We start from the raw sequence: 25,963 nt of genomic DNA, 5'->3' as shown, positions 1-25,963 counted from the left end.
TGGCTAGAGAGCGCACATGTTCAAAAAGTGGACACCAAAGTGAATTAAGCAATGCGATGTGTATCAGGCACAATTAAATCAACGCCACTTCATTGGCTCCCGGTGCTCAGCCATATTGCTCCGCCGAATCTGCGTAGACTGCAAGCGCTAAAGAGAGAAGCGGCAAAAATACAAGCGCAACAGTCTCTACCTTGCCACCAGCCTTTCTGCCACCCCCCACCCCAACGTCTTAAGTCTCGCCACCCTGCATGCGTTACAGCCCAAAAACTGAAGGATTTTGACGTCAAACAAAGCTGGAAGAACGAGTGGAGCGAAGTTACCGCTAGAACTACTCTACAAGCCATAGATCCCACAGCGAAACCAGACGGCTTTGGCCTCCCACGAAAACTCTGGTGTCGTGTAAACAGGTTGAGGACAGGTCACGGACGCTGTAACTATTTCCGCCATAAATGGGGCTGGCGGGACTCTGCGCTCTGCGACTGCGGTGAAGAGGCTCAAACTGTTGAGCATATTATACAGCGCTGCCCTCTGCACTCTTTTCCAGGCCCCCCGGAAGATCTGTATAGATTATTAACACCTGACGTAATCTCGTTGCTCGAGACCCTGAATGTGGATTTATAATTAATTTATTTAGCTAGGTACTTACATATTGTTTGAGAATGTTTATGTATACTACGCCATACGATTAAATAAATCAAAACTATGAAAAACGCTGGGGTGTCCATCAAATCTGGCGTTCTTGGATGGTCCCATCGCACTGTTTCTTTTAAAAAAACATTTCCTTCACAACTTAACTAGACTATTTCTGGTGCTCTTCGGGACCTATTGATTTAGTGCGACGTACGTGAAAACAATACACTTTGGAGAAAAAAGCGTTGGTAGGTAGGTAATTAGATTAGGTTCGTTAGGTAGCTTCAGATGCCCGAAGGGCAAACCGCCCAGAATTAGGAGGCCCGCGAACAACTTAACTAGATGGAGCCCCGGCTCCGTCTAGTTAAGTTGTACAGTAAAGGAAATGTTTTTGGAAAAGAAACACTTAGTGCGGTGGGACCATGGTAAAAATAAATTATAAAACAGCAGACCATGGTTACCCTCAGACAACTATCACGTTTACGTTGACACTATTGAGCGCACTAACAATTTACCTTCGGCAATTAGCAATTTGCCTTCGGCAATTTACAAACGTGAAGCCGTTTGTACATAACTTGACGACGCTGTTTGTAAACGGCGGATTCGTACAATTTGCCTGCGACATAGTTGAAATTTGCTACAGAGATAGTTTGAGTCCCGGGGAAGGACAAAGGGTAGTTTTCATTCAAGAAATTACCCTTTAAGGGGGTCTAAAGTTTGTATGGGGAATCAACAAAACACAGATTGAATAAAATAATAGCTACCTACCTAAATTAATAATTCCACGCAGCGTAGTAAATTACCCTTAAAGGGTAATTTCTTGAATGAAAACTACCCTTTGTCCTTCCCCGGGACTCAAACTATCTCTATACCAAATTTCAACTAAATCGTGCACCAGCGCCGGACCTACACCGCGCGGGCGGGACAGTACCTATTGACAAAGTTTGTTGTGCAGTTGTTGTTAAGTCCCCATACAAAATTCCACCCCTTTAAGGGATGATTTCTGGAATAAAAACTATCCTATGTCCTTCCTCGAGACTCAAACAATCTCTATACCAAATTTCATCTAAATCGGTTCAGCGGTTTAAGCGTGAAGAGGTAACAGACAGACAGACTTCCTTTTATAATATTAGTATGGATGTGCAACTTTTTATTTAGAGTATGTTTAACAGATATACAAAATGAGCTTTGCCAAGTAAAGTAAGTAAAACTGAAGAATTAAAGTAGACGTTATCGTACAGAAAGTTTCTTACAAATCTTACAATGCACGGATCCTATAAGTAAGAAGCTTTTATCCCTATATGAAGTTGTAGCTTTTAGTCAAAATAAATGATATTTTAATGGGTACAAATATACGATTGTAACTACATAATAATAAATAAGAATATTTTTAAAAACATGAGTGGTGTGCAGATGGCGCAGCAAATCCCCCGCCCGCGGTGCGTCACCTGCAGTCGCGGGCGCACGCCTCTCCATAACCCAACTTTTCAAATCGTGCTATCTTACATCACTCGCCCAAAACACGACACATGCATGTATCAAGAAGCTACAAGTCAATGTAGATGATTTTCCCGCTGATCGCGCCGCCATCGGACGGAGAAACGGGCTTTGGTGTCGAGCCCCATTCCAAGAGAAACAACTCATCTCGAGCCAGTTGTGCGTTGTTTGTTAACACGGCGAGTCGTCCATATTATAGTTCATTATTGTTAGTACATGCAGCGGCACCATGCACGATACTATATCTAATCAGGTACGAACTAATTTAAGAAGCGATAACAATATGCGAATGTGTCTATACCGTACTTAATAAATAAATATACATAAATAAACCTACATATTTATAAGTCAAATTATGGGAATAGGTAAATTATTAATAATCGAAGATAAGTTTGTTTATTTTTTAGGTAGGTACTACAGTGATATTTATATATTCATATTGTTCTAATCATGGTTTATGCGGTTATTTTAGAAAATACTATTGTACGTTTTACCACACAAATATTACGTGGGGCTCAGTATTTAAAGTTATAAATGAATAAAACGGCACACATTTGACTTTGTCCTTAAGAATTAATTAATTATAACGACGTAATCAAATCGTTGCCATCATTAAGTATTACCTAATTAGTGAACAGTAAACGCTTAGTAAGGCAAAGCCGACTGCAAGGTTTTTAATAACATTTAGACCCCGCCGCAAAATTGCATGGCCACTTTATGATTAATTCGTTCATTATGTGGCATGCACACAGCAGCTCGCTGTAGGTACAGTTAACATAAAATGCCTAGATAGTGACTGCCATATATCGGAACACATCCTTATTACTATGGTAACAAAAGTGTGTTAGGATTATTGGAGTGAGTGCTGATTTTATGAGAATATGAGAGCGAAATTACTCTTATAATAGTGTTCCACATAATAATAATGTTCACCTCACTGGCGAGAAAATTAATTAGAATTATAAAACAATGAAAGAGAACGAATTAAATCCAAGTAGGTACTTAGATAAATCTAAGTTGTGTGTGAGCCAAAGTGAGATGTGTATTGTGTAAGTCGCTGCGAGCATTATTCAGCTGCAAACATTAAGAGTCAATGCGAGTGTACGTAATAACTAAATCAAATTAATATGTTTATAATTGTCTACTTTAACTACATATTATAAAGTCATGTAATGTACCTACTCTTCCAATTCACTAACCAGTTGTTGTTATTAAGGCCCATCCTTATCTTAATCACCTTGACAAAGGCACACAATAATTTATACCTATTTATAAGTGAATATTTTAGGAAATAATCGCTTCGAAAGAAACAAGATGTATGTGAGGATTTTTTTTTCCGTTGCAACCCTATGGTGTGGGATGTCGTTGGATAGGTCTTTCAAAATGAATAGGGGTTTTAAAAGAACATTTTTTAATAAAGTGAATATTTTCGGCAATAATCGCTTTGAAAGAAACAAAATGTGTGTGACAATTTTTTTATCGTTTCAGCCTTATAGTGTGGGGTGTCGTTGGATAGGCCTTTCAAAATAAATAGGAGTCTACAAACAACATTTTTTGATAAAGTGACTCATTTCGGAAATAATAGTTTAGAAAAAAAACAGGGTTTTCCTTCTAACTTTTGAACCATCGGTCCAAAAAATATGAAAATATCATGAAAATAGTGCTTAAAAAACTCATTCAAATAAAATTAAAACAAACTTGATCAGTTTAGCCGTTTATGAGTTATTGCTAAAAGTATTCCCTTCTTATTTTATTTAAAAGCCTGGCAACCCTTATTTTTGACCGGATTTTCGCAGGCAACCCTATACCATGCATTTGCAATAAAATACCATCATTTTGATGTATAATTCAAGCGTCCGACAGATGAGTGCAATTATCGATATAAAATCACCTCTTTAAACACGGCAACCACATAATAGTGACCGGAAAAAGATTGTTGATTTATGTTGTACAAGTTGTATACTTTCCATTGAAACTTTTTTCGTTCGTCAGACAAATCGGTGAAATTTGACGAAAAAAAATTTTTTTTTAATTAGTATAAATAGCCTTGACCATATTTCTTTAGGCAACCCTATTTATTTATGTTCTGGAAAATATTTTCTTTCATAAAATATAAGCTTCATCCGTCAGAGGTATTGGTGAAGGTCGACCACATATCCGGGATCTTAGACTATCTCTAGTAGGTATCGAGTAATTAGCAAGCCATAAGTACGATAAATAAATACCAACCACACTGTGATGGGATTTAGGTAATAATAATGAAGCATCGACGACATAATAAACACTAAAATCAATTTGATTGAAATATTATTCAGAGCTTAGCAGTAGTTAAATCTAGATGCACACTTCTGCTTACTGATAGTGTTTATTAGTTATTACTCGTAAATTAAATACCACTTAACGTAAGTTACGACGGCGACGGAGAAGCCGCGATAAGTCCGTCGACGTCTCCCACAGTAACTTCATCCACGCTATCGATGTTAGATAACTAACTACTGATCGTTTATTTAAACGTGGTTGAAACAGTTACTCATTATGTTTGCGTTGCCTATTTTCTGAATTGTAGTAACTAGTTATGATTATAAACATACCTAATTAGTTAACTTGAATATCATCGGTGGAATTTTCAACAAGATTTATCGAAATATTACTGGACATAATATTATTTTTAAGGAATAGCCGTGAATGTGCCGTATGGACTAATAATTTAAATAGGTATTTACCAATAGTTAGATACCTACCAATAGGTACTAACTAGAACATAAACAGAGACATGCTTATTGTTGCAAAATCTGGTATCCCTACTCAAACTTTGACAAATAATACGTAGGTACTTACATCGTTTGATTATATATTGGCCGCTTGAATTGGCCAAAAATAAGTAGGTAAATCCTGTAGTAGAGTAAGTTCTTTTTGTAAGTAGGTATATAAATTGTATAAGTAAGTAAATATACTTATTTTAGTAAGTAGAACTTTTATTTTGGGTCATATATATAGCAGCTTAGTTTTTAGGGTTCCGTACCCAAAGGGTAAAAACGGGACCCATTACTAAGACTCCGCTGTCCGTCTGTCTGTCACCAGGCTGTATCTCATGAACCGTGATAGCTAGGCAGTTAAAATTTTCATAGATGATGTAGGTATTTCAGTTGCCGCTATAACAACAAATACTAATATATATAAAAACAGAATATATGTAATAATTTATATTTAAGTGAGGCTCCCATACAACAAACGACTCCGACTCTCACTTGGCCGGTTTGTTTAATGATGTTATATTTTCTAAAAATTACCTTCTTTAACTGCATCTGAATAATTATTAAAGATTTTGAATGCTTCATTGAAACAAAAAAAAAACTGGTTGATATTTTACTAGGTGATCTCTGAAATATTGACAGGATAAATACCTACACGTTACACCAGATTTTTATACGCATCGCCTATGTTGTGAGTTGTTTTAAAATTGGCTGTGACATATTTTTCTACTCTAAATGACACAACAAGTGTGACGCCGACGCCAAAAGTGTTAATTATTACCTATATTTAAACGTCGGCATATTGATGATTTTTCGTTGAGTATCCAGATTAATCTCGCTTTTGATTTTCCAGCAGTGATTAAATTCCTAAACCTCGTCTAGAAGGATGGAAGATGCCTATCTACTTAGTATAAAGCACTTCCGTGTTATATATGCGGGGATACTTATTTAAATCTACATATATATTGGCTAACGCAAAGTTATGGTAATACTGTAATTTGCGCGTAACACCCCGTCGGTGGACCAAACAGCTTGTCATGAGAAAAATATAGGTATTCTATAACATAACACGTTCTAGGAGCCAACTATGCAAGTAAACATAGAAAATATGATTATTTTTATTACGAATTACGAACGCCGAAACTTTTTCATTACTTAGCATTTAAAACCGGTAATCAAATACATACCTAGTACAATTGACGTATCGTGTTATGTTGTACGTACCTACCTACTTATATTGTTGTCACCTTTGTTAGACATTCCACAATAAAACGACTTCAGTTTTTTAAGAGTAGGTAGGTTAAAATTTTACCCGGACCCGGGTATGTCCTTAAACTACATCCAAGACCACCGGTGGACGGGCAGCAGTGTCCCTCAAATTCGGTGTACTCGACTGCGATCGCCAACCCGCCTGCCAAGCGTGGCGATTATGGCATTCACCCCCATCATGCGGAGCACAATAAAACCACAGCCCCGAGGTTCCGGCGACCCCCGGTGCTCTGGCTATGGTAGCGGTCAGGGCATTAGCGGGGTCAGGGGTGCTAAGAATGACGACGACTGGCCCTGATAACACACAACATACGCACTATGAGGACTGACGAAAAGATCTGCGAGCTGGAAGAGGAACTGAGCAGGTTACACTTGGACATTGTAGGGTTATGCGAAGTCCGTAGAGAGGGGGAGGACACGACAACCCTGAAGTCTGGTAACTTGCTCTACCACCGGGAGGGCGACCAACAGTCCCAAGGTGGTGTCGGGTTTCTCGTTCACAAGTCCTTCGTAAACAACATAATAACCATCGACAGTGTGTCGAGCAGGGTTGTATACCTAATACTCAGAATATACAAAAGATATTCGCTGAAGGTCATTCAGGTATACGCACCGACCTCGTCACACTCCGATGATGAAGTAGAGGCTATGTATGAGGACGTAAGTAGGGCCATACATACTTCTAAAACCTACTTTACTGTTGTTATGGGGGACTTCAACGCAAAGTTGGGCAAGAGAAGCGGTGATGAGTTGAGAGTGGGGCAATTTGGGTATGGGCAACGGAACCCTAGGGGTCAGAGGCGGGCCGACTTTCTGGAGAGAGAGGAACTCTTCATGATGAACTCTTTCTTCCAGAAGCCGCCTCACAGGAAATGGACCTGGATGAGTTCTGACGGTTCCACGAGAAACGAGATAGACTTCATCATGACCGACAAGAAACGGATATTCAGTGATGTCTCTGTGATCAACAGGGTAAAGACCGGTAGTCATCACCGAATCGTAAGAGGCTCACTAAATATCAATATTAAACTTGAAAGATCCAGCCTGATGAAGTCTACGCTCCGACCTACTCGAGCCCATGTTCAAAACCCCGAAAGCTTTCAACTCGAGCTCTCTAACCGCTTTGCTTGCCTAGAGAACTTGGCTTCAGTGGACGAAATCAACGACGGGCTAGTGGAAACTGTCCACACAGTAGGGTCTAAGTTTTTTAGACCCCGCCGTGAAGATAGACCTCAGAAATTGACCGAGCAAACCTTAAACTTCATGGCTGAACGACGCTCGCTACAGTTGCAGTCTCCCGATGACGCGAAGTCATATAGGCAGCTCAATAGACGTATATCTAAGTCCTTGCGACATGATCTGCGTCTCTTTAATACTAACCGTATTAAAGAGACTATTGAGCGAAACCAAGGCTCCAAAGTGTTCGCAAAGGACAAGACTATTGGACAAAGCCAGCTGACGAAGCTGAAACGGAAAGATGGCAGCATAGCGTCGATCAAAGCGGAGGTTTTAGGCGAGATCGAGAGGTTCTATGGACAGGTATACACTTCGATCGCAAAGCCCGTTGACAGCTTGGTAGAAGATCCAAGAGCCAAGCTGTCCCGACATTATACCGAAGATATCCCGGACATCAGTCTGTACGAGATTAGGATGGCCATGAAGCAGCTTAAGAACAACAAGGCGCCGGGCAAAGACGGAATCACTTCAGAGCTTCTGAGAGCGGGTGGAACACCGGTACTTAAAGTCCTCCAGAAGCTCTTTAATTCCGTCTTGTCCGAGGGCAAAACGCCTGAAACATGGAATAGAGGCGAGGTGGTGCTGTTTTTCAAAAAAGGTGATAACAGCCTATTGAAGAACTACAGACGCATCAGGCTTCTGAGCCATGTCTATAAGCTGTTTTCAAGGGTCATCACGAACCGTCTCGAACACAGACTTGATGACTTCCAGCCTCCCGAACAAGCCGGTTTCCGAAAAGGCTATAGTACCATAGACCACATCCATACGCTGCGGCAAGTTATACAGAAGACCGAAGAGTATAACTTGCCATTATGCTTAGCGTTTGTGGACTATGAGAAAGCCTTCGATTCGGTGGAAACATGGGCGGTGCTTGAGTCTTCAGCGATGCCATATTGACTATAGGTACATCGAAGTGTTGAAGTGTTTGTATAGTAACGCCACCATGTCGGTCCGAGTACAGGAGCAGAGCACGAAGGCGATTCCATTGCAAAGAGGCGTAAGGCAGGGAGATGTTATCTCTCCCAAACTGTTTACTGCCGTAATGGAAGACCCCTTCATCCCTTCAAGCTCCTGGAATGGCAAGGACTTGGCGAATACATCACTCACCTTCGGTTTGCCGACGATATCGTAGTCATGGCAAAGTCGATGGAGGAACTCAGCATGATGCTCGATGACCTCAACCGAGTTTCACAACGGGTGGGCTTGAAAATGAACATGGACAAGACGAAACTTATGTCAAATGCCAATGTTGTGCCCATCCCAGTCTCTGCTAGGGAACTCGGTACTCGAAGTTGTTGACTCGTACATCTACCTAGGACAAGTAGTCCAATTAGGTAGGTCCAACTTCGAGAAGGAGGTCAACCGCCGAATCCAACTCGGTTGGGCAGCGTTCGGGAAACTACGTAATGTCTTTTCGTCCGACATACCTGAGTGGCTCAGGACGAAAGTATTTAATCAATGTGTGTTACCAGTGATGACTTACGGCTGGCCTCATCTCAAAATTCAAAGTCGCTCAACAAGCTATGGAGAGGGCTATGCTCGGAGTTTCTCTGCGTGATCGAATCAGAAATGAGGAGATCCGTAGACGAACTAAAGTCACCGACATAGCCCACCGGATTAGCAAGCTGAAGTGGCAATGGGCAGTCCACATTGCGCGCAGAGAAGATGGTCGAAAAGTGCTCGAGTGGAGACCACGGACTAGCAAGCGCAGCGTAGGACGTCCACAAGATGGACAGACGACCTTGTTAAGGTCGCCGGAGGACGATGGATGCGGGTCGCTTCCAACCGGTACGAATGGAGGTCCAAGGGGGAGGCCTATGTTCAGCAGTGGACGTCTTATGGCTGAGATGATGATGATGATGAGGTTAAAATATTATAAAATCTTTGAATGCAGTTTTCCTTTCCTAAAATCGCCCCATTTGTTTAAAACCGCCGGTATGTTTGAAGTCCAGTGAAACCTCTGTGCTACCCCCCAGCCTCTGCACCGGTATCGCCCTCGAGCCATCTTTGATGTCGATTTTAATACGAGCCCTCTTGCGGAGGGCGAGTCTGTAGCTAGAGATAAAAGTTAATAACGTTTCATAGGCAGGCGCACGGTAGTCCAAACTTTGCCATCAATTACACAGAAATGAAACTTATTTTTTTGTATATTGAATACTTACTATTTGGCACTAGTGAAAATACATTAATAATATTAGTATCCATTTCACTCCGAATGAGCCCGAAATTCTAAATGCACGAATTCACCCCTCATTGACCACACCTCACAAAATCAAATAAAATAATTATTTGTCTATTTTGAAATCATACCTACGGCGTTATTGGCGTTCAGAATCCTCAAATTACGTCACATGCAGCAACAGGGGAAGGGGTTTCATGCCAAGTGTGACAGTAAAGACCTATATTTTTCCTATGAAAAGTGTGACAAGGGGTGACGGGGGGGTCTAAAAACATCGAAATTTAGGTTAATAATGGACGATCCTTTGGTTCTAAAGGCGCGCGCCACTGATATCTGCAATATCCAATAAGCAATAAAGTACTGCACTTTAATAGAAATAGGTTAACAGATATTTCCTTTGGCGCAGATTGTCGCTTCATTTCTTTTCTATCCTATTTGTGACACATAAACATACAAGTTTATCAAAAATGTAACCTCTATAATCTATTAACATTATTAGGTTCCCTTCGATCAATGACCATTAAACGATGAACTTATTATTATTATTATTATGTTTATGTGGGCCTTTGACTGTCGCTTCGACCAAGCTGTGATCTATTGTGACGGCCCTTTAAAGTTCATTACTAATGCCCGTTGAATCCAGGAAATTCCAGATTCTTTGGGCCGTAATGCTCTGTACCTCATAGGGTTCCAGTATATGTCGCCCTAGGTAGGTACTTCTTTTGGACATTAGTGGTCCGCAGGAGCAGAGGATGTGCATAGCAGTCTCCTCTGACTCTTGGCAGAACCTGCATGTCGCATCTTGTTTTTTCCCTATTTGAAACATGTGTTTGTTCAACTTGCAGTGTCCAGTCAAAATTCTAGTCACCGCACAAGTTTTGTGTCTTTTGAGCCCTAGAAGCTCCTTAGCAGTTTTGCTGTTGAACCCTTTGATTAGAGCTTTCGAGTGTTCTTGTCCTTTTACGAACTTCCACCAATCGATTGCTCTCGTTTTTTCTATGTTGTTGAGCAGAGAATATGCATCCCGTTTTGTGGTTCCACAAAACGGTTCTGGGCCGACCAGGGGTGTGTCCGCGCCCTTTCTAGCAAGTTCATCCGCTTCTTCGTTTCCGTTAATGTCGGAGTGCCCTGGTACCCATCTAAGTATGACTTTGTTGGAATAAGCCAGTGCATTTAGGTTTGATTTACAGTTCTGGACTAGTTTTGAGTTTGACTCAAGAGATTCTAGTGCCAGCAGAGCAGCCTGGCTGTCTGAGTTGATGTAGATATGCTGGTGTCTTAGGTTTCTATCCAGGTTGATCTCCGCACATTTGTTGATGGCGAAGACTTCTGCCTGGAAGATTGAGGCCTGTGTGCCCATGCTGACGCTAGCTCTGAGCTTAGGTCTCTCACCATAGATCCCACATCCTACATCATTGCCTTTCTTGGAACCATCCGTATACCAAATAAGGCTTCCCTCTTCGACGAACATTTGGTCGTTAGTCCATTTGTCTCTAGGAGGTATTTCTACTGTGTACAGTTTAGTAAAGTGACATTGAGTGTGCGTGTCATCTGTGGGCATGCTAAGGGTTCTATTTGCAAAAACCCAGGCCTTTAGTTTGGTTAATGCTTGAGAGCGCCATTTTGGCCTGTTTAGCGTGCAGATTCTGTAGACGCACTGCTTGGCCTCCTTTTGCACCTGCAAGTGGAGTGGTATAATATCCAGCAGTGCATCTAGGGCCGCTCCCGGTGTCGAGGAGAAGGCGCCTGTTGCTGTTAAACAAGCCGTGCGTTGCAGGCTGTTTAATGTGTCTATTGCCGTCTTTTGGTTGGTTTTGTTACACCAGACTGCGGAGGCGTAGGTGATAATTGGCCTCACTACAGCTGTGTATAACCACATAGCAATTTTGGGTCTTATGCCCCATCTCGCTCCTGCCATGCGACAGCATGACCACATGGCCATTTTTGCTTTTTGTATGATGTTCCTCAGGTGAGGGTTCCAAGTTAACTTTTGGTCGAAGGTGACCCCCAGGTACTTGACCTCGTCTGAGAATGATATTATTTGTCCATTAAGTCTTGGTTCTGTGAGCTTTTCGAGCTTGCGTTTTCGTGTGAATGGTACTATCACGGTCTTGCTCGGATTAATGGACAAGTCATTTTCTCGACACCATTTGAATATGGTGTTTAGAGCTCCTTGCATTAGGTTGGATATCGTGTGGAGGCATGGGCCTTTGATGATGACTACAAGGTCGTCGGCATATCCTTGTGTGTCATAGTCTTGGCCTGACATAATTGCAAGAAGTTGGTCCACTGCTAGGGTCCATAAGAGTGGGGATAGAACGCCTCCTTGTGGGCACCCTTTTGTGGTATAAAATTCATGCTCTACAGTGTTGAGGGTTAGAGTGGCTACTCTATTCGAGAGCATGCTATGTACCCATCTGGTGGTGGTTTCGTCTACTCCCTTTGATTTCATACCATTGAGTATGGTCTCTGTGGGCGTATTGTCGAAAGCACCCTCGACATCAAGGAACGCACATAGAGCGGTTTGCTTATCCTCTAGGGTTTTCTGCACCTTGTCAATCAGGTCAAGTAGGGCAGTCTCCGTAGATTTTCCCTTTTGGTAAGCATGTTGGTTTACACTTAGTGGTCTTTCCACAAGGTAATTGGCTCTAATGTGCTGATCAATGATTCTTTCCATCGTTTTAAGTAAGAACGATGTTAGACTAATTGGTCTGAAGGATTTAGGCTGTGAGTAGTCCTTTTTCCCTGCCTTTGGTATAAAGCGTACCTTGACCCGAGTCCATTTATCTGGTATAATTCCCCACGCGAAGCTTGCTCGGAATATTCTGGCCAGATGCGGGAGGAGGAGGTCTTGTCCCTGCTGTAAGAGCGCCGGAAACACTCCATCTTCTCCCGCTGATTTAAATGGTTTGAATTTTCCTAATGCCCATTTAATTTTGTTTGGTCTAAAGATGTTAGTTGCCAAATTCCAGTCGGTATTGCGTACCCTATGGATTCGAGGGTTCCTTTGGGCGCATAGTTGTGTATTACTGGTTGAGTACGAACCGGGGAAGTGGGTGCCTCTGAGCAAGTCCAGAGTTTCCTCTTCTGTGTTCGTAAATGAGCCATCTGGTCTTTTGAGAAGACCAAGATAGTTGGTTGGTGTCTTGGAGAGTATTTTGTGAATTCTCGCACCTTTATGAGTTTGGGCAATCTCTTCACAGAACCTTCTCCATGACCTTCTTTTTGCTTTCCTGATTTGTTTATTATATTCAGTCAACGCTTTACCATACCTTTCCCACCCATTCGGAGTGGTCGAGTGATTGAATATGCGACGTGTGGACCTGCGAAGGTTTTCTAGCTTTTTATTCCACCACGTCGTTGTGTTAGTAGTTTTTGCCTCTTTCAGCGGGCAGGCTTGTTCGTAGGCCCTACGTATGCCTTCTGATATTAAGTTAACTGCCATGTTGAGAGAGTCTTGTGTTTTTACATATTTTGGGACATCCTTTAGACGGTTTTCGAGGTCTGCCTTATAGGCTTCCCATGACGTTTCTTTTGGATTTCTGCGTGTAAGTGGTTCCCTACCTAGAGAGCCTTTAACACTGAACAAAATATGTCTGTGGTCCGACATTGAGTTTTCGCTACTGACCCGCCAGTCGGCTAGGCAGTTTGCCGCCTTTTCAGTCGCGAAGGTTATATCTAATACTTCTTGCCTAGCCCTAGTTACGAAGGTGGGCGTGTTGCCCTTATTCAACAAGTGCAGACAATTAGTAAAGATGAATTGGGATAGTAACTCACCCCTTTTGTTAATTCCAGTGCTCCCCCAGATGGTGTGGTGGGCGTTGGCGTCACATCCCACAATAAGTTCTGCCTTTTGTGCCTGAGCGTACTCTAGCACTTTAGTCAGTTCTTCTGTGGGATCTTGCTTCTCTCCGGGCAGGTAGGCGGAGCAGACTATTACCTTGAGTGCTCCTCTCCCTTTGAGATCGACGTAGGCAGCTACTTGATCTTCACTGCATAGTTCTGTAACAGGCAAGAAGTTAATATTTTTGTTAAATACGATGCAGGCTCTCGGTTTTGTTCCTTTTTCGTAGATTAGTACCTTTCCTGCTCTGTTCAGTCCTGATGCCATGGACTTGGTGTTGATCCATGGTTCTTGTATGAGGGCGATGTCCAGGCCATTTTCGCCAAAAAGTTTTTCTATGACCGCTGTGGCCGCTATGGCGTGGTGGAGATTGGCCTGGAGGAACATCACCCCCCTGCCCCCGAATGCGTCGTTGTTATTTGCCACCGCGGTGGGCACTGGTGCGCCCTTGGTGGCCCCCTCTGTCCCCTTTACCCCTTGGGCGGTTGTTGCCCCTGGATCCTCCCCGGTTGGCGAGAAACCGCTGCAAGCCCGATGGTCCTGGTTTGGGATTGGATGTTTGGGAAGCCGCCCGTTTTGGACCTGAAGGCACCTTTCGGGCGGGCTTTTGGGATAAGGTGGTAGGAGTGGTAGGGATTGCATCCTGCGGTGGTGGGTCTTGGGAAGGTTGAGTTTCTGGCTGATGGGTCTTTGGTTGGCCCTTTAGCCGAAACTGGACCTCCCGGAAACCTAAGTTTGCCTTTAGGCCCTTTTTTTGTAGATTCTCCACCGACACGTCGTCTAGAGATAGGGTTACCATAACCCCACTCTTCTCGACTTTGGTGTGGAGAATCTTCCAATACTCTGTGTACAGCCCCTGGTTCTGTGCATAGAGTAGAGATAGCGACTGTCTTACCTTGGAGTCGTCTATCTCTGGGATAAACACCATCCCTATATTAGGCTTGGGAAGCTCATTTTCAGGGATGACCCCGAGGTTGGCTTCCGGCCATGGTTTTAGGGACGGTGTTATTTGTTCAAGCCAGGCTTTTGATCTTTGGTCACTACAGGTGATGAGTAACCAGCCTGGCTTGTATGCGTAACCCTTGAACTTTGGTCCCTCGTCCATCTCCAGAGTCGCAATCTTTTGCAAGATGGTGTTGCAGAGGGTCTCCAATTGCGCGACACTCATCGGCTTGGAGTCCTTGATTCCGACTCGGACTTGGCTGAGGACCTCGTTGTAGGGTTGTGAGGGTTGGGGTTGGGTTGGGGGGGTCACCGTCACCCTTGGGTTCTTGCAGATGTTACCCTGCGGTGACTTCTCCTCCGAGCGCGGCCGTTTGGCCGATTTTGGCTCGGGTCTGGAGTGTGTGGACCCGAACTTGTGCCCCATTTTTTTGAGTTCCGCGAAGCTCTTTGCGGACAGTTGTAGCGCCTCCTCATGCGCAACTCCCAGTCCTCTAAGAGCTTTGTAGCGGCCCTTCGCAGAGCCCGTCAATTTCTTGACGGACTTACGTGTTTCAGGGTTGGGAGCCTCCGTTGGGTTGTTTGGGCAATGAGTATCGCTCCTTTCAACCGTGTCGGCGCTCTCCACTCCCTCCATGGCTTGCTCCGATGTATGGGCAGAATCTTCCGCACCTACCATCAGGGGCATTAGTTCCTGGCATAGGTCTTCCAGGGTACCTTCAGTTTTTTTGTTTTTTTGCGTTCTCCATACAAATCCCACGAGAAGCTAGGGAAAAATGTTGTCAGTTTCCAGCAGAGCCCCGCTTGCCGGAACAAGGCAAAATACACCTCGAGGTTGCCCGGTATCGAGGGTCATCGTTAGCGACTGAGCTCCCCCTCAGCCACGCATCTCTCGGCACGATTGGTCCACCTTAGATTGGGGTTTTTTAATAGAGGTTGTCTCCTCTTGGAGTGGAGTAGGATTGTTGGTGTGGAAGGGAAGTCTGGGGTTTGCATTCCGGAGCCCAAATGTGCGGAAAAGTTATTCCGCACATTCAAGCTCCGGACTGCAAACCCCAGGAGAAGGAAGGTTGAGACGGGAATAAAGACAGGAAGTGATGTTTTGGATCATAGGATTAAAGACGGGATTTTAGGGTGAGGAAAGGAACACCTGGCGGGTGGGGATGCCACATCACTTGGCGTGGCCCACGTCAGGCGGTGCCCCCATACTTTGCTACTAGTGGTCCGGGGTAAGTTGGTAAATATAGCGACGCCCGATCCGACCACTAGCATTGCCCAGGAGGGACGACCCACCCACCAATGAGACCCTGGGTGGGTTCGGCCCTGATCCGCGGCGGCAGATACAGGGACGACGGGGACGTGTATGGTGGACTTGAGGTGTCGGCCAATAGCCCAGCGTCGCATACCTGAGCGTACCTACTCCCTCCAACCCCCCCTAACGATGAACTTACTAAAATTCAATATTTCATGTAGACCAAATTTATAGTAGGTAACTTTTGATTTCTTTAGTATAGTGAGCGAGATGTCACGTAGGTATCGTTAAATACAAACATAAAATGAGTTCAGTATAACTCGATTATTCCAATTAAAGTAGGTACAGTCAGCGTCGTATAGTAGGTAGCATCCAAAGTATTCAAATAGTTCGGTACGCCATACAAATAATATGCTGGTGTACCGAACTATTTGAATACTGTGGATGCTATCTACTATACGACGCTGACTGTACTAGAGGTACCTACCTATATGTATAAAACAAGCACCGCCACGTTAAATAATATCGTGTACCTACTTGTATATATATATATATATATATATATATATATATATATATATATACTTAACGAAAATATTTCAGGCGCACATAAATAATTGGCAAAATCTTATTTGTAGAGCCATAACGTGCCATATATTTGCGCAAGTTTTTTTGCGCAAGTCAAACATTTTCATTTTTTTTTTATTATCAATTCAGGACACTACATACAGATTACAAAATAAGACTTTGCGAAGAGTTCAGAATAGGTACCGATACCGATGTGATGTGACTGTTCTAGATTTGTTCGTGACGCACAAACTTGACTCACATCTACAACTCATAGGAGTTATTCGCTGCACACCAACCATCACGTATGTTTTAAATTTAGCGTAATCCTTTTTCAAAATACTGCTAATATTATTAATTTCAAATAAATATTTGGACCTGCAGTTTTACATCTTATCTATTGGTGACTGTATACAATATGTATACACGAACTTATTGCCCATAGTATAGGTACCTACTACATATTTTTGGCACTGACTGTATCGATATTTTTAGACGTGACTGTACGATTGTACCAAAAACATTTCCCGCTATTTTTTTTCTAAGCCGTGTACATATGTATAATTATCTACTATAATTAGCTGCGGGCTAGCGTTGCTCATTGACATTTATCCAAAAAACAAGTGCTCTCCTAAATAAACGTTAAACCATAAACATATATAAACATAAAATAGGAACAACCATAAACATGACATACTTACCTACTTTATACCAATGAACTGAATAATGTATTGAGACGAATGTGCACTAAAACCTTACAGCATCATCACCTCATAGCAGGCGTGGCTCACTCCGCGATTTCATCGCTTTGCAACAGGTAGCTAAAAGTACATCCGTTCCACACCAATTTTGGTGACTAGCCATAAGCCGCGCGTGGCGCTGTCGCCACCTAGCGGCCATATCTGTCCTATTCGTAACAGACGCGTTTTGTTAGAGAGTGAGTCTTCTGTACCTAGTACTATTATTTATTCTGTGCTCATAGTGACTGAGTGGTAAATATCAGGTATGAATTATTTAAGACCGCGTCGACCGTCCAGTGGCGCCCTCATTAGGGGAACCGTGTTTTCTAATAAATCAATTAATTTCATTATAAAACTTTATTAATATTGTTGTCCTACTTATTCCCCGCTTTTTTGGGTTCCGTAGTCAACTAGGAACCCTTATAGTTTCGCCACGTCCTTCTGTCTGTCTGTCCGTCCGCATAATTGAATATTAGCATTAGTATTCAAAAAGCTATTACATAAAGTGGAACTGCTGATAAAGATTCCCCAATGACACGTAGGTATTTCACGTTTGGGGATTGGTGTTTTTATTAAGTTTGTTATTTGAGGTTTCTAGGTACACATATGTACGTACTTATATGCATGTTTATAGAGATTTTTGTATTTTCACTTTCAAATCAAGCATTTGCATATTATAAATTATAATATACATAACTCTTAACTACTAATTTCTCGACAACAAGTAGGTATTTCATCAAATTGATCTAGGGGTTGCGTTTCCAAAAAATAATTTCCAAGTGGAACAACATTTGAAGAATACCTATCTATGTACATATATAATTTCTACCAAAAGGTACATACACATACATAAGACTTATGATATAGGTATCCCTATACTTTAACTGTATGATTATCCAATGCCATTCTGTATGATTATGTATTATATATCCGGCTGCTATTACGAGCTTTAGCCTCGGACACTCAGTGGATTTAGAATGACGCACTTTTCTTAGATTTCTCTTGATATTTACAGTGTGTTTACATTTATTGCATTTTAAGAAAATTCAATATAACGGCCGTTGAAAAATCTGAAATTGAAACTTTTCTTCCGGATCACAATAGTTTAATATTGAGATTATTGAGCGGAAAAGCTGTGGGGAAAAGTAGGTACTGTCAGCGATAAAAGCTTGTATCAAAAATGAAATTTTTGACAAAAAGCTTATTACTTATGAATATTTGTGATCCTATGCTAACTCACAAATAGTACAGTTACTGTAGTTGCAATTTATGTAGTCTCTGCCTTTATATTATACCTAATAATAATAAGTTAAATTTGCCCCTCAGTTTTAAACATAGAGCCAAATGATAAGCTGATCCATAATCGCCTGTTAATCTAACTAAGCGATACATTCTAATCGAATATTTAAGCTAAATAGTGTGGTATCTCGATAACGACCCTCTTAATCGACCTGCTGACCTACGGCCTGCCGAGGCACCTGTCCTTGGTGTTATGGTTGACACTGGATATGGCGCTACAGACACTTTAAATACAACGAACGGTAAACCTAAATATTGGGATGGGCTGATTTAAAGCTACGTATTACGGAACTAGGTAGCTAAGTATGTACCTAATATAATATACATATATACTAAGTATAATTATAATTGAATATAAAGATAACACGAAACCATGATACATCAATAATTTGTAGATCAAGAGTTGATTTGGACGGACGGATTATAAAATCAGAATCCGGTCATAGGCACCCGATACAATACCTACATTTAAAGAATATTAATTAGGATGAGTGCGTACGTAATAAAATCCAATGACAATTTTTATTACTATGTATATCAACGTGTACCCACACATTTGTAAACTCTGCTCTGCGAATTTATTTAGCTATAAACATATTTTATGTTAAGGGTCAGACGTTTATCTTTTTACGTAATAATATTGATATATATTATATATCGGCCCATTCGGTCCCACTTACCTAAAATGTGTACTATCTATAGGTATTACATTATAAAGAATATTTAAATAAGAATTAATGCGATCAAAAATGTATTGAGATAAAGTTGGTACCTATAGATTGTGAGTGTATTAGTAGTAGTGTAGGCATATCAAACGATAGTTTAATTGTTTACATGAAAATTCATTTGGCCACAGGCGACGATAAAATGAATATAATAACCAGATTTAAAAATATGCTGACTGTGTAAAGCCCTCCGCATCGCGTAACATTGAAATAAGCTCCAGAAATAGCTAACGAATGCCAAAATAGACTCGCCACGTGGGGGCGGGAGAGACGCCGAGAGACGCGCTCGCGCACCCGCCGCGCCGCGCCGGAGCGCTGTTTACACCGTCTCTATGCAACATTACCGACTGTGCAATGGAGCTTTTATAAATCAACAATAGATAAATCAAAATTGGCAGGCGTCTAATCTTTTCCAAGTAGTCCGACGAGTGCCGTGCCTTGGGTGGCCCTTTATATTATTTGACTGAAAATTTATTGTTCATAGAGGTAGAGTCGATAATCCGTTAGACCTTCAAGAGAGTTTTAACAACTTTTTACTACCGTGTTGCGATCAACCTTTTTTCCTTAAGTCAGTCGATCAGATCAAACTAATAACGGGACATTATAATAACTGGATAATCAAGGATTACCCGTTCCCTAGAAGGCATCAAGGAGCCTTTTCAAGAAAGCTTTTAAATCTTTCTCTATTCCAAATACGTATTAGCAGTTAAAAAGAAGCTTCCATTTTTAATTTGTGAAATAAGCGGAAGTCCCCTTCCAACACCAAAGGTCACATTGCTACATAAGTAGAATTTAAAGTGTTAAAGTTTTTTTATGGATTTGTAATAATTATTCAAATATCATTACATTACTATTTTTTTCCAATAACTCTCGAATAAGACTATTATAATTGAAGATTATACTGCCCAGAAGTTATTTACTTACCTACGTAAAAACACATTTTTCCCCAAATCAACAAAATGAAATCCAAATCTTAATGACAATAGACTGGAATAATAATAAATGTAATATGCTTAATGTTTATTAATAACTCTGCGCCCATGCTTTCATATTTAAAATACTTGCAGCTCAGCCGGTGGTTGCCACAACACAGTCATGCCTGAGTTAAAATTCTATAGCGAAAATGTGTCACACATCGCTTACGCTTTGTGCTGGAATTTCTTGCAACACAAACAAGAGATAAAAATACATGTAGTAAACATAACATAACCCCACATAGGTACAGAGATATTTGCTTCTGTGTCAAAGGGTACAACAATCCGGTAGGCTTTCAATACGCATACCTATTATATTCGCCTTATATATAAGTATGTACCTACTTAGCGAAAAATAAGGAGAATAGAACACAAAACGGTTATTAAAAAAATAATTAAAGGAATTAAACAAACCGAGGGCAAAGACGATCAGTTAAGCCGTTTATGAGTTATCGCTACCCTTCTTATTTTATTTAAAAGCCTGGCAACCCTTATTTGTGGCCGGATTTTAGCAGGCAACCCTATACCACTGTATTCGCAATAAAATTACCATTTATTTTTTTATGACTCAAATAAGTAACACAGCATTACAATAAAACCAACCCAAGTAACATTTTAGTCCTATAATTTTAGTTTTTATCGCTAAAAGCTTGTATAGACGTCGTATTAAGGTTTCAGAGGTGACCACCTGTCGTATAAAAGTGCTTGGCAACACCTTTTTGCTCTATAGGCTTATACAGCTAATATATTCTATAAGCAATTGATGTAAAGGTTTATTTCATCACTTTATAGAGCCGTTATAGGCGTGTACTATTACAGGTTCAAATATAACCACTATAGAGCAATATTACTGTATAATAGTATTTGGAATCACTTTCATGCAACTAATTTGCGCTATTAAGGTTCCCTGCCAAGCCGCTATAGTTTTGTGTTCTAACAGTGACAAAAACCCAGCTATACAACGATTTCAGGATATAGTGGCTTTAGAGATCACTGCTATATAGTACATAATACTTTAGTAGTCATATGAACACTATTATAGAACTGTTTTGCTCTATAGTAGCGTTTTTGGGACATATTTATAGCGTTAAAAAGCGCTTTAGTAGTTTTTAAATCCCTATTATATCTCATCGCTGTAAACGTCACAATGACTCTTTTATATCACAAAACTGTTGTATAGTGGTTTTGTTTTTTCTTTTAAAAGACAACAGCGTTATAGTTGAGTTTTTATGTCTTATATAAACCGAGTTAGATACATAAAGGTAGAAAACGACTACTTGTAAATGATAAATTTGATCTGTAATGGCTACTTATATCTTGCTTATATAAGTTCAGGCCTAAGCCACATAATGTGGTTCCGTACAAAATATTTTTATATTTTAATGAATTGATAAAAAAGACCCCAGTGATATTAGTGACTGTAGGTGAGATTTATCATCAATGATTTAATACAAGCATAAAATCGTAACGTTTAGATATTTATCGACATCCATTATTAGCACATTTTTTTACCAATCACACTGAAAAAGGAAACAACAGTAATGACTACATCTAAATAAAAAAAAATCCTATATCTTTCTAAAGAGTTTGTAGGTGTAACTGGGTCACAGCAAAATTCTTTTGGAACCCTAATTTTAATCATGATGGCGGTGAATATTTCGTCGTAAGTTCTATAGTTAGCCTATAGAAGCGTCGGATTTACTTCTTGGCTGTATAGTAGTAACGATGGTGAATATCATAATATTTTATTAAATTATTTTATTAGAAACATAAATAAATCGAGGGGGCATTTAAAATTCCTCATTAAACTAATACTATTCTAACGGTAAAACTTCCGTCCCATATACTTTTTGCACTAAGGACCGAATTATTCGACATCTAAATGGCGCATATTAATATAAAGTCTTTACTTATCACCATTTTACTTAGTACCGTTTTTGTGAAGTAAACACACAACAAAACCACTCACAACAGTTGATGGAAAACTTGATAGCAAATTTCGTAGTAAAGGAACTATGAATTCTACAATAGTATAAAAAAGCACTATAATACAATTTCAAATACTACTATAGTATAAAACAAGCACTATAATGGAATCTCAAATGCCACTATAGTATAAATCAACACTATAATGGCGTTACTGACAACAAATTAGCACAAAAGTGATCATCACATCACTGTTATGGACCTAAAACGTCACGACTGACACTGCTACAGGTCTACTATATCACTGAATGGCACATAAGATGCGCCATTTCGGCTTTATACAATCTTCTTTGGTCTTTTATAGGACCTTAGGTGGTATTTGGGAAACGTTCTATCGACTACTATAGAACCACAAATTGTTACTTGGGAAGGCACCATCATTTTGATGTATAATTTTATTCAAGAGTCAGACAGAGGAGTGTAATTATCGATATAAACTCACCTGTTTAAACACGGCAACCACATAAAATAATAGTGACCGGAAAAACATAGGCAACCTAGTTGATTTATGTTGTTCAAGTTGTATAATTTCCATTGAAACTTATTTCGTTCGTCAGAAGTAAGTCGGTGAAATTTGAAGAAAAAAATTTTTTTTTCCTAAAATTAATTAGAGTTAGACCAAAGAATATAATACTCACTAGAGTCAGACCGTGAAAAGTCTGCAGCCATTTTGATTGCCCACGCAGTGCAAGTGTCATTTTAAACGTCAAACTTCTATGAAATTATGACGTATAAATAACACTTACACTGCGTGGGCTATCAAATCCGCTGCAGACTTTTCTTGGTGCGACTCTAGGAGAAGAACGGTAACTCCATACAAAAAATGTCCCCTTCCGTTTATACGTTTATACTAGTGGCGCCGTCGTTGTGTACCAATAGAATTAAAGTTGACAATCGGTTTAGGCCCCGTTCGCACGGCAGCTTTTTCAACGCGCGTTAAAAAAGCGTTTGAATGACACAAATGGATAACCATGTATGTATTCACACGAAGGCGGTTTTTAAGCGCAGCGCTTTTTTATCGAGCACTGTTCGATTTTCGGCGTTGAGCGTTGGCGTCAAATTGAATAGAGCATACGGAACTCCGTGTATCTGTTCTCACAAGCGTTAAAAAAGCGCCGGCGCTGCTGTCAGTTGGCTGTCAAGTGTCCATTTTTGGTGTCAATCGTCAAGATTATTATTGGACTTCCGGTTCGAGCGCCATCTTGATGGCACGCGGCGAGATTAATTGATTCTTTTTTTGCTCATTAATATTGTTTAAAGTGTAATATCGATTGCCTATTATACAGTAAACTAATGTGGTAGTGTGCAGTGAATGGAGAATTTATCTTGAAGCACGTTTAACCATCATTTTGGAGTCGACGGCCGGTTGTCCACGTGTTTCTTGTAAAGCCCGCTATCGCTTTACAAGAGCTAAATCACCGTACACTGTCTTGTACTAACCGTACAATTTCAATCGTTTTACCCTGCTACTACGACCTTGACACTGGCGAAATAGCCCCAATGGGCTGAAGCCATAATTTTAAAAGAATGAAGATTATTATTAGTTTCACCTTAAAAATGTCAACTTATGCTTACAAATTCCTGAAATATTCAAGCTATATTCAAATAATACGTCGTAATAGCAAATAAAGTATGGCTTTGCTGAGATGCGTACGTAGCAGTACGACTCACAAGTGATTTTTAAGCGTTCATATGAACACAAATATTGGAAACGGTAAAAAAGCGCCAAACCGGGTTTTAACGCAACGCTTTTTAAGCTGTCGTGCGAATGGGGCCTTAGCCTGGCGGGTATTGGTAGGTAGTAATTCTGTTGATAAACAATGGATAAAACATATTTGTTATCTTCATATCACGAAATATATGAAAGATGCAAATATTACGCCTTGTTTGTGGTATTATCAATTGATTTAAATAAAAGGCATATTTATGTTTATAACATTGTATTATTTATTAAAAAATGTTTTACATATAGAAATATACACTGAAAATTAAACTCTGACAACTTAATAAAAAAATAGACAGTAATAAAGCGCATTCACAAAGTTTTCAGTATAATACAAATAAAATAAGTTTAGGCATGCCTACCTATTACACTTTACACACACAGATACACTAAACTTTACACACGGCATTTTACACATATTTCCAACTTGTATTCATACATTTCTTCACGGTTAATTAATACGCTTTCCAGATGCGTTATGACTCGGTTCCTTCTGAACCCACTAAAGCTGTGAATTTCACTCAAATATGTATCTTCAACAGCCGTTGCTCCGCATTTAGCACATTTTCTATGTGCATTGCTGTAATCCATGTAGGTACAGACTACTACAGACTTACAGAGTCTTCAGAGTGAGTACCGCTACGTTGTATTTATTATTTAAAGATTTAATAAATAAAATTTTCGTTATGAACTTTAACCACAGCAGTTGGACAGAGTCATTGACAAATATATTTTATTATTATGGTGGGTAGACGTACTTCTACCCTCCATATATTTCATGAACATTGATAAAGACAGTTGGAAGCATGGTCTAATAAAACATGGTCTTCTCTTCCCAGAGTGACACAGGCCTACGTCACAATAACATTGCCACTTTATTTCAACATAACATGTTACATGGGTACATTATATATATGGTTAATAAGTTAAAATATTTCTTTATAATTTTATAATATTCTTTTATATGTATTTTATCTTAAATTTTACAATAACACGTCATTTTTAATTATTCGTTAGTAATTTCTTCCGATTCACGAAAGAAATTTCAGACGTTCGGGTAATTCTGTTTACACAACTGGCAACACAGGATAGCGCTGTCACATTTGACAATCCGCCAATTTGTCCCTGACCGTCATCCTTGTCGAACGCGTGTTAATTGTTATTTCCTTCTCGCTCAGTGTCAGCAGTCGCAGTGTTTTCCAAACTTTTCACGTCGTAAGCTTGGTAATTAATGTTTTGTTACGAAAATGGTTGGCTGTTCTATTCGGAACTGTAAGAGTAAGAGTGAAAAGGGCAGTATAATTTTACTATGTTTCTACATGAATAACTTAAAATTAATGCCGTTAAAATAATTTTCACCGTTGGTTAAAATTCTCCCACATTTTAAAGTTTGAGAACCTGTAAACAGCATGATGACGTAGGCCTGTGTCAGTTAAGGCCCCAGTACACAATGGGCCATTGCCGGCCACTCCAAGGGACGCAGCCATGCGGTAGAATGAGATAGCTCTAACGCATAAATGCGTCCCTTGGAATGGCCGGCGATGGCCCATTGTGTACTGGGGCCTTTAGGTCATTCGCGAATCTCGGAAGCAAAGAGTATTAAATCACTACGTTCGGAAGAGAGTACCAGGCGGAGTATAAATTATTATTATTATACCATGGTTGGAAGCAAATATTCATTATAAAACTTAATCACGTGTAATTAAGTTTTAAGTGTTTTAAGTCCTGTTTTATGATTAATAATGTATAATTTCGTGAAAATTTAAATCAGAGTTGGGAGCAATGTTGCTGTAGAAAAATGTTTTTATTTTTATTACTGGCAACATTTTCTAGGAGACATAGAAGCTTCAGGCGCTCACATGCGCAATTATAAGAGGACATAACTTTCTTAGGAAGTGAACAGGCCTTGAGGTAGACCAAAAAAAGTCTGCAACGATTTTGATAGCATACGCAGTGCAAGTGTTATTTATACGTCATAACTTCATAAAAGTTTGACATTTAAAATAACACTTTCACCATATTGACAATACATTAAAATTAAAATCGATAAAAAATTCAATAATAAATTAAAATTAATAACATAAAACTTACAAATAACAATCTAAACTATATATTATTTTATTATTACAACTAAAATTAAATACAATATCAAAACTATCAAAATCGTTGCAGACTTTTCTTGGTCTAACTCTAAAAATAGCCTTGACCATATTTCCTTAGGCAACCCTCTTTATTTATGTTCAGGAATATATTTTATTTCATAAAATATAAGTTTCATCCGTCAGACGTATCGGTGAAGATCAGGTGAAGATCGACCATATATGTATACCGGATCTTAAACCATTCA

At 40.0% G+C, this 25,963-nt stretch overlaps 1 protein-coding gene across 1 annotated transcript in view; it reads left to right on the top strand.

Moving 5' to 3' along the window:
• The first annotated feature begins 2,244 nt into the window (after window positions 1-2,244).
• Window positions 2,245-25,963, top strand: part of LOC134804923 (phytanoyl-CoA dioxygenase domain-containing protein 1-like) — a 31,144-nt gene continuing 7,425 nt past the window's right edge. The window contains exon 1 of the mRNA XM_063778244.1: window positions 2,245-2,380. Within this exon, the coding sequence (XP_063634314.1) occupies window positions 2,357-2,380 (24 nt within the window). The 5' untranslated portion in view covers window positions 2,245-2,356. The remainder of the gene's footprint in view (window positions 2,381-25,963) is intronic.

Source organism: Cydia splendana, chromosome Z, assembly GCF_910591565.1.
Source record: "Cydia splendana chromosome Z, ilCydSple1.2, whole genome shotgun sequence".
In the NCBI taxonomy this organism is placed as follows: domain Eukaryota; kingdom Metazoa; phylum Arthropoda; class Insecta; order Lepidoptera; family Tortricidae; genus Cydia; species Cydia splendana.
Note: the sequence above shows the minus strand (reverse complement) of the source record. Positions and strands in the feature narration are given on the sequence as shown.